The following is a 12,924-nucleotide window of genomic DNA, read 5'->3' on the forward strand; positions in this document are numbered from 1 at the left end:
GCTTTAAGATGTATTTATTCAGCAAATATTTGCTCAGTACCTGCTGCATGCCAGACTCTGTGCTTTTTGTTTTCCCGACAGGCCTACTTTGCTTAGCTTCCTTCAGAGAGCCAGGTAGCTTCATGGAGAAACACCTAATTTCACTGTGACCTTAACTACATTGCATCTCTTCTCTGTGAGATCAAGTTTTGTATCTATGAAAATGATAACCCCTGCCCTTCCTTTTCTAAAAAGGGCTCTGTGAGCCTTTAGAGAAGATTGTTAATGTGAAAAGGGTTTCTGAAGTTCATAAATATTTGAGAGCTGTGGTAATATTTAACTGAAGATGACTTTGCCTTTTAGATTGTGTGTTTAATCTGAGAACAGTACAGGTAACTGAGCATATTCTAAGCCAGTGGTCGGCAAACTCATTAGTCAACAGAGCCAAATATCAACAGTACAACGATTGAAATTTCTTTTGAGAGCCAAATTTTTTAAACTTAAACTATATAGGTAGGTACATTGTTACTAACTTAATTAGAGTACTCCTAAGCTGGCCTTTGCTAAAAACGTCCTCAATCTGATTGAGGTACGTTCTCTGAGGTCGACCCCTTCCAACTCTTCCATCCATACTCGTCTCGTATACTTGTTTTGTCTATCTCCTTTTGTTCATCCTCTCTATATGTCCAAACCATCTCAACATACAGGGCACCTAAAAAAATGTTTCATTTTATAATAATAAAGCCACCAACACAAAATAATTACAATTCTTAAATTGATGACAACAATACCTGTAGGATTTGCAGCTGGTTGGAAAAATACAGGTAACTTTATGCTTCGAGTAGGTACTTTTGTCACCCATGCACGGTTTGCAGACGCGACTAGCACTAACCACTGCACAATGAGGCTGCTGACTGACTGGCTTACTCAAACTCGTGCATGAATCGCGGGCGCCTCCCCCGTGCTGCATATCCTGCAGCCTGCCTGCGCCGCATCTCCGGTCGCCTGACCAACCAACCGACCGACAACCCCCACTTCTTCTAACGCCACTTCTTCAAAATAGACTCGCCCAGGCCAAAAACCGACTTCTGCGCATGGGCCACAAAGTTTCAGTCACACTGTACGTGCGCGCCCGCACATGGTATTTTGTGGAAGAGCCACACTCAAGGGGCCAAAGAGCCGCATGTGGCTCGCGAGCCGCGGTTTGCTGACCATTGCACTAGTCATTCAGTAAACCCTCTTGGAAACTACATAGTAGAATCCACTTGACAGAAGACTCATTTTGATCCTTGGCCTCCAGCCTCCCTAAATACACCAAAGAAATTGCTACAGTCTGTAGCTGGGATCCATGTCAGGCCTTATACTGACTGCTGAGACAGGCTGGGTGATGCAGCCGTAGGCGATCAGAGAAGGCCCCTCTGAGTGGGTGGCATTTCAGCAAGAAAATTGAATGAAATGAAGAAGTGAGCTTCTAAAATTTTACCACTTTGGTTGATAGTCTTTGTTAGGGTAAGAACATTGCCTTCTAATCTGAGTTTCTAAGATTTATCAAAAGCTTTTGGAATGTATTGAGATAATAATTTTTCTTGCTTGTACTGGCCTTACCTGATTTTGTTACCATAAAATTCCTTCTTTTCTCTGGAAAAGTTATAATATTATAAGCATTGTCTCCCTTTAAGGTGTTATGATGTGCTTGTAAAACCGTTTTGGCTCAATGTTTTAAAATTTTTTATTGGAATTTGGGTTTGTTGTTATGCGTTTTTTTTCTGAACTATTTATCATTTCTCTAAAGGTTATGTATCTATTCAGATTTTTATAAGCTTCATCCCTCCCCATCATAGGTCATTTCACTCATCCATGCTTTTGTACATTTTCTCTCTTCTCCCAGCAGTGTCCTGTGTCCTTTTGATTTTGTTCTACCTGGATACCTTTTTGGTGTGTGTGTGTGTGTGTGTGTGTGTGTGTGTGTGTGTATGTATGAAATGCTTTAACTTGTGATCTTTAACTATATTCATAATATTATCCAACAGCCCAGCCGGTACAGCTCAATGGATTGAGTGTAGTCCCATGCACCCGGAGGTTGCTGGTTCGATTCCCGATCAAGGCACATGCCTGGGCTGCAGGCTGGATCCCTAGTAGGGAGACTTAAGGAGGCAGCTAATCTATGTTTCTCTTTCATCAATGTGTCTATCTTTCTTGGCACTTTCCCTTCCTTTCTCTGAAATCAATAAAAACATATTTTTAAAAAAAGAATATCCAAGAATATAGAATTTGATATTCTAATGAATTTTACTTTTAATTTTTTGTTTTGTGACTGAAAAATACATTTACTATTTTACATTGATCAAATTCAGGCTCCACCCTTATTTATAACCTTGGGAAACACCTAACTTCTCTTTTTTAATTGGCCTGTCAGTCATGAGTACTTACTGTCAGCTAATGCTAAATAAATAGGTAGCAAAAGGTTTGACTTAAAGAAACAGTATAATAAGATATTCTTTGTTATTTTTAGTGCAATAATTTGAACTGTCTTAAATCAATGAAATTATTTTCCATGTTTACACCTATTATTTTCCTTAATACTTTTAGAATGTATGAAACCAAATTGAAAGAATTGGAAACTGATATTGCCAAAAAAGCACAAAGTCTTACTGATCTTAAACAGCTTGTAAGACAAGCAACAAAGAGGGAACAAAAAGTTAAGAAATACACTGAAGACCTTGAGCAACAGGCAAGTAATGTAATTTTTATTTACATGATAAAATAATGTATTATATCTCAAGTCCCTCCTTGATATTGTCTAATATAGCTAAAAATGAACTCCTGACTAATTCCTACCCTGGAAGGCCCATCTAAGAGAATGACACCATCATTCACCCATTTGTTTAAGCCCCAAACCTTAGATCATCAGCTCCTTTTTTTCCCACACACCTCATATCTTTTTCATAAATCATGTTAGCTCAGTTTTCAAAGTCTACCCCAAATCTGACAATGTCTCAACACCTCTAACACTACCAGGCTAGTCCAAGCTATTCTATCACACCTGAACTATTCTCATTATCTCCTAACTCAGTGATGGTAAACCTATGACACGCATGTCAGAGGTGACACACGAACTCATTTATTTGGTTGATTTTTCTTTGTTAAATGGCATTTAAATATATAAAATAAATATCAAAAATATAAGTCTTTGTTTTACTATGGTTGCAAATATCAAAAAAATTTCTATATGTGACACGGCACCAGAGTTAAGTTAGGGTTTTTCAAAATGCTGACACGCCGAGCTCAAAAGGTTCGCCATCACTGTCCTAACTGGTCTCCCTGCTTCTACTCTTGCCTTGTTTCGCCTTCTCCCTTCCCTGGTCTATTTTTTCCACATAGTTTCCAAGTAATCCTTTTGAAGCATAAAGCAAATATAGAAACTTCCAATGGTTCCATTATCCTGGAGTAAAACTAAAGTTCTTCTCATACCTGTAAGGACCCACATGGTCTGGCATCTGCTTTCCTCTTTAGCCTCCTCTTTACCTTCCCTTCATCCACAGTGTTCTAGCCACATTGACCTTTCAGTCCTTTGAACAAACTAAATTCATTCAAGCTTCAGGGCCTACCTCTTGTTTCAAGTAAGATTTACCCAAATATTCCTATAGCTCACTTCCTCACTTTACATCTGTTAAAATGGAGGCTTAGACCTTCCCTAACCCTATAGTACCTTCCATCACTCTTTATTCTCTTACCCTGGGTTATTTTCCATCTGGTACTGTTATCACCTCACAGTACACACTCATTGTCTTTCTTCACTAAAAATATAAGGACCATGGGAACAGGGAGCAAGGGACTTTGCCTGCTTTTTTCACTCTGAGTCCTCTATGCCTTGGACAGTGCTTGGCATGTACTAGTTAATAAGTAATTGTTGAATGAACACAGTAGAACATGATGGATGCATGCTCATCTGTGCTTTTAAAAACCCAGCTTTTAATAGTATGCTTTATTGGAAATATATCTTTATAAAATCTCATTTTCATGTCTAACTTTGTTTTCTAATTTTTCATTATGCCCAAAGATTGAGATTCTCAAACATATTCCTGAAGGTGCTGAAACAAAGCAAGGCCTTCAAAGGGAGCTTCAAGTTCTTAGGTACGTTATCTCTTCATATGACAACTCTTTTCTTTTTTACCTTTTTATTTAACCAGGTTTACTATATCTAGAGAGTAAGATTTTTCAACCTTGCTATCTAAGAGGCTTATCAGCCTTATTTTATCCTCCTAATTCCAGTCATTCTATCTTTTATACAATAGATGCTGGGAGAAAAATCACGGTAAACCAGGTCCTAATATAAGTACTGTTTGTAATGTAGTTTAAACTTTCTTAGTAGCACAGACCTTAACATTTCAGAGGCAAATACTAACGAAAGAGGTGGGGGAGGGTGGGGGGGGGGGGCGAGGGGAGGGAGCCTTTACTTCCCGGGTTGAGTAGCCTGCTCTCAGGAGCTCTTCCAGTAGGAAAACATCTCTTGAAAATAACATCAGGTCAGATGTTAAGAAAAACATGAAGACTTTTGATTCCATGATCTTTCTTTAAGAATGGTAATATTGCAGAAGGAAGGAAATAACAAAGATCAGAGCGGAGATAAACGACATAGAGACCAAAAAAACAATACAAAAGATCAACAAAACCAAGAGCTGGTTCTTTGAAAGGATAAACAAGATTGATACACCTCTAGCCAGGCTCACCAAGAAACAAAGAGAGAGGACCCAAATAAACAAAATCAGAAATGAAAGAGGAGAAATAACAACAGACCCCAGAGAAATACAAAGGATTGTTAGAAAATACTATGAACAACTCTACTCCAACACACTAGACAACCTGGAGGAAATGGACATATTCCTAGATAAATACAACCTTCCAAAACTTAACCAGGAAGAATCTAAAAATCTCAATAGGCCAATAACTATGGAGGAAATCGAAGCAGTAATCAAAAAGCTTCCGGCAAACAAAAGCCCGGGGCCAGATGGCTTCACAGGGGAGTTTTACCAAACATTCAAGGAAGACCTAAAACCTATCCTCCTCAGACTATGTCGAAAGATCCAAGAGGAAGGAACACTTCCCAGCTCATTCTATGAAGCCAACATCACCCTAATCCCAAAACCAGATAAAGACAATACAATGAAAGAGAATTATAGGCCAATATCCCTCATGAACATAGATGCCAAAATCCTCAACAAAATCCTAGCAAATCGGATCCAGCAGTACATCAAAAAGATCATACACCATGACCAAGTAGGATTTATCCCAGGGATGCAAGGATGGTACAATATCCGCAAATCAATAAACGTGATACATCACATAAACAAATTGAGAGAAAAAAACCACAGTCATATCAATTGATGCGGAAAAAGCATTTGACAAAATCCAACACCCTTTCTTGATAAAAACTCTCAGCAAGATAGGAATTGAGGGATCATACCTCAACATAATAAAAGCCATATATGACAAACCCACAGCCAACATCATAATCAATGGGCAAAAACTAAAACCATTCCCCCTAAAAACAGGAACAAGACAGGGATGCCCCCTCTCACCACTCCTGTTCAACATAGTACTGGAAGTATTAGCCATTGCGATCAGACACGAAGAAGAAATAAAAGGCATCCAGATTGGAAAAGAAGAAGTAAAACTGTCCTTATTTGCAGATGACATGATGCTGTACTTACAGAACCCTAAAGACTCCATCAAAAAATTATTAGACTTAATAAATGAATTCGGCAATGTAGCAGGATACAAAATTAATGCTAAGAAATCCATGGCATTTCTTTATACCAATAGTGAACTTACAGAAAGTGAAACTACAGAAGCAATCCCATTTACCATTGCACCAAAAAACTTAAAATACCTAGGAATAAACTTAACTAAGGAGGTAAAAGACTTATATGCTGAAAACTACAGGACACTGAAAAAAGAGATAGAGGAAGACATAAACAGATGGAAGAATATACCGTGTTCATGGATTGGTAGAATCAACATCATCAAAATGTCCATACTACCCAAAGCAATTTATAGATACAATGCAATCCCCATTAAATTACCAACGGCATATTTCACAAATCTAGAACAAACGTTCCAAAAATTCATCTGGAATAAAAAAAGACCCCGAATAGCTACAGCAATCCTGAGAAAACACAAAGTAGGTGGGATCTCAATACCAGATATCAAACTGTATTACAAAGCCACTGTTCTTAAAACAGCTTGGTACTGGCACAAGAACAGACATATAGATCAATGGAATAGAATAGAGACCCCAGAAATCGACCCAAACCACTATGCCCAATTAATATTGGACAAAGGAGGCAAGAGCATTCAATGGAGTCAAGACAGTCTTTTCAATAAATGATGTTGGGAAAATTGGACAGATACATGCAAAAGGATGAAACTAGATCACCAACTCACACCATACACAAAAATAAACTCAAAATGGATAAAAGACTTAAACGTAAGACGGGAAACCATAAAAATACTAGAGGAATCCACAGGCAGCGAAATCGCAAACATATGCCGAAGAAATTTCTTCTCTGATAATGCTCCTAGGGCAATGGAAACTAAAGAGAAAATAAACAAATGGGACTACATCAAAATAAAAAGCTTTTGCACCGCAAAGGAAACCATCAAAAAAACAACAAGAAGACCCACTACATGGGAGAACATATTTACCAATGATACCACCGATAAGGGTTTAATTTCCAACATATACAGGGATCTCATGAAACTTAACAAAAGGAAGATAAACAATCCAATAAAAAAATGGGCAACGGACCTAGATAGACACTTTTTGAAAGAGGACATACAGAAGGCAGAAAGACATATGAAAACCTGCTCAAAGTCACTAATTATACAAGAGATGCAAATCAAAACGACAATGCGTTATCATCTCACACCTGTCAGAATGGCTATCATCAACAAATCAACAAACAACAAGTGTTGGAGAGGATGTGGAGAAAAAGGAACCCTTCTGCACTGCTGGTGGGAATGCAGACTGGTGCAGCCACTGTGGAGAACAGTATGGAGCTACCTCAGAAGACTAAAAATGGAACTCCCATTTGACCCTGTGATCCCACTCCTAGGAATATATCCCAAGAAACCAGAAACGCCAATTAGAAAGGATATATGCACCCCTATGTTCATAGCAGCACAATTCACCATAGCTAAGATTTGGAAACAGCCTAAGTGCCCATCAGCAGATGAACAGATTAGAAAACTGTGGTACATATACACAATGGAATACTATGCTGCGGTAAAAAAAAGGAACTCTTGCCTTTTGCAACAGCATGGATGGAACTGGAGAGCATTATGCTAAGTGAAATAAGCCAGTCAGAGAAAGATAAATACCACATGATCTCACTCATTTGTGGATTATAGAGAACAACATAGACTGATGAAAAAGGACAGACCCCAAGACTGAGAAACAGCGATCAGGCTATCAATCCCCAGAAGGAAAGTAGGGGAGGGCGGGGGTAAGGGGAAGAGATCAACAGAAGGACTTGTATACATGTATATAAGCCAAACCAATGGACATGGACAACGGGGGGATGGGAGCATGAGTTTGTGTGTGGGGGGGAGGTTGGGGGTTAAAGGGGGGGATGAGGACACATTTGTAATACCTTAACTAATAATAATAAAAAAAAAGATAAAAATATATATATATATATATTTAAAAAAAAAAAGAAAAAGAAAAAAAAATGAATGGTAATATTGCAGCAGGGAAAGTAAATGAATACCTTTATAAATATCAGTGAGTTCTAAGCACTGTACATTATAGTTCATAGGAAATGCCATATATTTTGTGGAACAATGGTTTTGGTTTGTTTGTTTTTTTAATAACATTACCATTGTGCTCTAGATTAGCTAATAGTAAGCTGGAAAAAGAAAAAGAAGAATTAATCCATCAGACAGAAGTACACAAAGACCAAGGCGGAGCTGAGAGCACCTTACATGGTAATGTATTTTATAGCATACTTACAGCATGTTAGGTAACTGATGTTTTGAATTAGGGTTTGCATTTTTTGTTTGTTCACGGGTTTCTGATAACTTTCTTCCTATAAAGTCAAATTCCAATGTAAGTTTTGTGGAGCTATTTCTTCCTCCGTGTAATATTATTCCCATCAAGCCCTTATCAAGTACTTAAATGTTTTTTTCATTATGTTCCATTTGGTGTTACAGATTTAATCAGGATACAGTGCTGAGTGATGATTGTTGCTTCCAGTTTTTAAATATAGGTCGTTTTAAACCCTCTGACATGTTTTTCTAAATGTTATTGTAATCTTGTTAATTTAAAAACTACATAAACTGCATGTATAAGTAAAAATATTTTTTCCTTTAACAAAGTAATGTCTATCCTTCTACCCCCTTCTTTTCTCATTCAAAAGTGACTACTAGTCATTCCCCTATTCTTTTGTGCTTATGTATATATGCACATACACACACAGTGAATAGTTGATACTTATCATTTGCAGATTCTGTATTTGAGTTCACTTACTCACTAAAATGTATTTGTAACCCCAAAATCAGTACTCAAGGTATGTTGTGAAAATAGAGTAGTAAAAAATGTCAGACCCACACTTTCCCAGATGAGATCCAACAAGGTGACGCTCTGCATTCTTATTCAGCTTTCATACAGAGATGACCAGAGGATGGAGACAGTAGGGGGCAGTACAATTTAGGGCCAGAAGCTAAGGTTCTGGGGCCAGCTGGACTAGGTTTGAATCCCAACTCTCACACTGGGTAGTGGGGCAGCCTCAGGAAAGCCACTTGGCACTCCTAAACCTTTTCTCTTTTGCAAAAAGAATCTACCAGAATGTTTCCAGGATTTAAGATTATAATCTGAGATATATGTATATGTTTAGATATAGGTATAGATTATATAATTTTCCCTTAAGAGCAATGGTTCAATATTCACTAATTCATTGTGTTGACTTTATAGACCATAACTACTGTAAATAATGAGAATCCATTATTTGAGCTGTATGTTTGATGCTTGATGGAAATGGCAAATTCTGTGCCAAAGAATTATACCAATTAATATCTGAACCACATGATTCTTCATATAGCTTATTCACATAGTCTTCTTGTTACTTTGTATTAAAGCTATCATGTGGTATGAGTTGTACCAGACACTATGCTAAATCCTTTATGACCATTTTATAATTTATAATCCTGTACGGTGGGTACTATTGTCTCCCTTTTCCTGTGATAAACAAATTTGAAGAGGTTAAGTTACCTGTCCCCAGGGTCACAACAGGTAGAAAGTGGCAGGGGCAGGGTGAAACCTGAATCCAGGAAACTCCAAAGCTCCTCTTTATTTCCTGCCATTGACCAGTCTGCTGCATTGCCACTCGGTGACTAAAAGTACATATAGCCTCTCTCTCAATGGTATCTCTCAAAGCAGCTAACTTGGTTTAGTGGACTAGACACAGTAGACCAAAGACCTGGTAATGCTGTTAGTAGGCAAGTTCTAAACCTGCTTCCTGAAAGGGAATTTCTGAACCCCCATGTTGTATTTCAAAGATTAAGGCTCAAAATCAAGCCTTAACTGTTATGGAAATTATATTTTAATATAAGTGGTCATTAAACTAACTTTTGAAGAGTGCTACACATTACCAATCAATGGAATATATAGCAGCACACTGATTAAGACAATCTTCTCAATACAGCATCCCAGTGATTAAGAATCAATTCTGTAAAAAATCATTAGCACTTTCTGCAAAGGTGAGGGAAGCTTTGAAAAGTACGATTTTGCTCTGCCTTCCAAAGGAAGATGGGTTCTGCTATTTCCATGAAAAGGGTGAGGAAAATATTTCCTGTCTCCAACTTACAATTAGAGGACCCTTTCATAGGCACCTTATTAGAATATACTTCTTATCCCATTCATAAAAATGTGTTTACTGCCCATTATTTTCCTAAACTTTATTATTGCTTTTTTAATTATACCCTTCAATGGTTGCAAAATGACCACATGACACCATATAGGAAGTGTTTAATTTAAAGAAAATGTTTTCAGAAGACAGCAATTACATCAAAAATACCATTTGCCCATTGATTCTCATTATAAAATTAGACATTAATTCTGGGAAGGAAATCCATAAATTAAAACCCTTATGCTGTTTTTGTACTTACCTTTTCCACCTAAGTATCAGGACTTATTCATGTTTGTGTTATCCATCCTGCCTAGCACGTTTTCTTATGGCAATTACACAGTAACTGAGAAATGACCTACATGGACAAGCCAATGCTGCTCCGTAACAGGGGCAATTTGAGCGGCTTATGGTTGTAGCTCTTTACCCAACAGTCTACTTATTCTCCTGTTGTACTTTTAGTACTTAACAACTTTTCTTGGCTTTAGAATTTTTTTTTGGAAAATAAGTTTCTTCCATGTAAAAAGTTAGCCTCACTCTTTACATCGAATATCTGGCAAATGTATTTTCTCTTTGCCATAAAATTATATTACCTAATAGAGGTAACATATAATATTCACAGCCTAAAGTGTTTAATCCATTAAATGCAACATTTCCGGGCTCTACTTTCATAAGTTTTCTCCTTATTTTCTAAAACAAATCCCTTTATCTTAAAGGGATTAATTCCTTTATCTTAGAGTAGAAAAAAGCTGGGTCTAGTTAATTTATATATATATATATATGTATGTATAAATTAGAGGCCCAGTGCACGAAATTCGTGCATGGATAGGGTCTCTAGGCCTGGCTGGCGATCAGGGCCGATTGGGGCCTTCTGACTGCTGGCCGGGGCCTTCCTTCATTCCGCACCACCTCCTGGTGGTCAGAACACGTAATAGCAAGTGACCAAACACCCAAGGGGACACTTTGCATATTAGCCTTTTATATATATAGATTTTTTTTGGCAGATCATGATCAACTAAAGGAAAAGATAAAGGATCTAGAGACACAGCTGAAGACTTCAGATCTAGAAAAGCAGCATTTGAAGGTAATATATCTAATTATAGTATTACTAGAGGCCCGGTGCATGAATTCGTGCACCAGTGTCCCTCAGCCTGGCCTGCGGGATTCGGCCCAAACCAACTCTCCGACATCCCCCAAGGGGTCCTAGATTGCAGGAGGGTGCAAGGCCAGGCCAAGGGACCCCACCGATGCACAATCAGAGCCGGGGAGGGACATGGGAGGTTGGCCAGCCAGGGAGGGACCATAGGAGGGATCCAGGGCATGTCCGGCCCGCCTCGGTCAGTCCTGATGGGCCAGACCCCAGTAGCAATCTAACCTACTGGTTGGAGCATCTGCCCCCTGGTTGTCAGTGCACAGCATAGTGACTAATCGACTGTCTGCCCCCTGGTGGTAAGTGCACATCATAGTGAGCGGTTGAACGGCAATAACATCATTAGCATATTACGCTTTGATTGGTTGAACGGACGACCGGACGACCTGACACTTAGCATGTTAGGCTTGCATTATATAGGATAAATGTTTTATGAAAACAGCTGCTGAAAAGTTTTATGGTCACCATGTTTGAATTTTAAGTATGTATCATAAAAATTCCTGGGACTACATTTTATATTTGACCTTGACATTGCAAAGTCCATTATATTCAACTGTTAAAAAACATATAAGAGCTACCAAAAAAACTGAGATAAAACAAATAGGATTAAAGAATAAATTTATTTTTTAATTGTCACAAATATAGAGCTCATTTTAATATTTTCGGTCACATTGCGAACAGTGTCTTTTATTTCCTTTTGAAACTCTTTTCAGGAATAGTTCCCCTCCCTTAAAAAAGATATTTGCTATGCTTTATGTCTTTCAAGAATCTGTAACTAGAATAAAAGAACATGACATGAAAGTTCACTAGTGATTATTGGCTATTCTAAAGCTCAAATTGCCTCTTCACCAGATGCATAGCTCATAGCCAGGCAAGAAGCCCTAGAATTTCCCTGATCATAAATATATTTATAAGAAATTGACCATTATTCATTACAAATTACATATTTGTAAAGAAAATATAAATGAAGCCTAAGCTAAAGAATATTAACCAAAACAACCTTAATGCTGTGAATAGCCATGTCTTTTTGCTTGCCTCACTGAGTATCTGAGAGTATGCTTTTGGAGAAAGATGAAATCCCCCTCTAATTTAAAAGCTAATAAATTTTAGTCAAAGACTAGGACATAACTTACATAACAGGCCATTTGATTTGGCATTTAACAAGTTGGTTACTTATACTGCACAATAAAATCTTATTAACAAAATCTTAATACTTCAGTCTTTATATTTGCTATTCAGGTTACTTTGGTGCTCATGTTTATAATTAAATCTCTTTAGTTTAAACCTAAGGAGTGTATTATATACTTATTGATGTCTTTTAAAGACAATATATTTCTATTAGGAGGAAATAAAAAAGCTGAAGAAAGAACTGGAAAATGTTGATCCGTCGTTTTTTGAAGAAATTGAAGATCTGAAGTATAACTACAAAGAAGAAGTGAAAAAAAATATTCTTTTAGAAGAGAAGTTAAAAAAACTTTCTGAACAATTTGGAGTTGAATTAACTAGTCCTGTTGCTGCTTCTGAACAGTTTGAAGACGAAGAGGGAAGTCCTGTCAATTTCCCTACTTATTAAGGGCCAGCTATAATTACAGTTTTTATTTAACTATTTACAAGTCTCTGTACTACATGATATCCTTTCCAATACCCTGTACCTTTACCTGAATTTGAAATTTTAGTAAATAAAGTTGTATGAAATTTTTAACACATTAGAAAAGTATATATTTGAAGATTTTTTAAAGTTAAGACTATCAAGTAGGCAATGAGCTATAGTGAACTTCTGTACATTCATAATGTTTTAAGTTTTTAAATATGAGAGTAACAATTTTAACTTTTAAAATTGGGGTTTTATATTCTTACCTATTTATATATGTGTCATGGTTCTTAAATTTTATA

General features: G+C 37.2%; 1 protein-coding gene across 1 annotated transcript in view; it reads left to right on the forward strand.

The window, feature by feature from the left end:
* CEP290 (centrosomal protein 290) overlaps nucleotides 1-12,741 on the forward strand; it is a 119,846-nt gene extending 107,105 nt beyond the window's left edge. The window contains exons 51-55 of the mRNA XM_081081463.1: nucleotides 2,569-2,710; nucleotides 4,040-4,113; nucleotides 7,871-7,965; nucleotides 10,886-10,965; nucleotides 12,374-12,741. Of these exons, the coding sequence (XP_080937589.1) occupies nucleotides 2,569-2,710; nucleotides 4,040-4,113; nucleotides 7,871-7,965; nucleotides 10,886-10,965; nucleotides 12,374-12,604 (622 nt within the window). The 3' untranslated portion in view covers nucleotides 12,605-12,741. The remainder of the gene's footprint in view (nucleotides 1-2,568; nucleotides 2,711-4,039; nucleotides 4,114-7,870; nucleotides 7,966-10,885; nucleotides 10,966-12,373) is intronic.
* Nucleotides 12,742-12,924: the final 183 nt, after the last annotated feature.

The sequence above is a fragment of the Myotis nattereri genome (genome assembly GCF_964212035.1).
Source record: "Myotis nattereri genome assembly, chromosome: 2".
Taxonomy (NCBI): domain Eukaryota; kingdom Metazoa; phylum Chordata; class Mammalia; order Chiroptera; family Vespertilionidae; genus Myotis; species Myotis nattereri.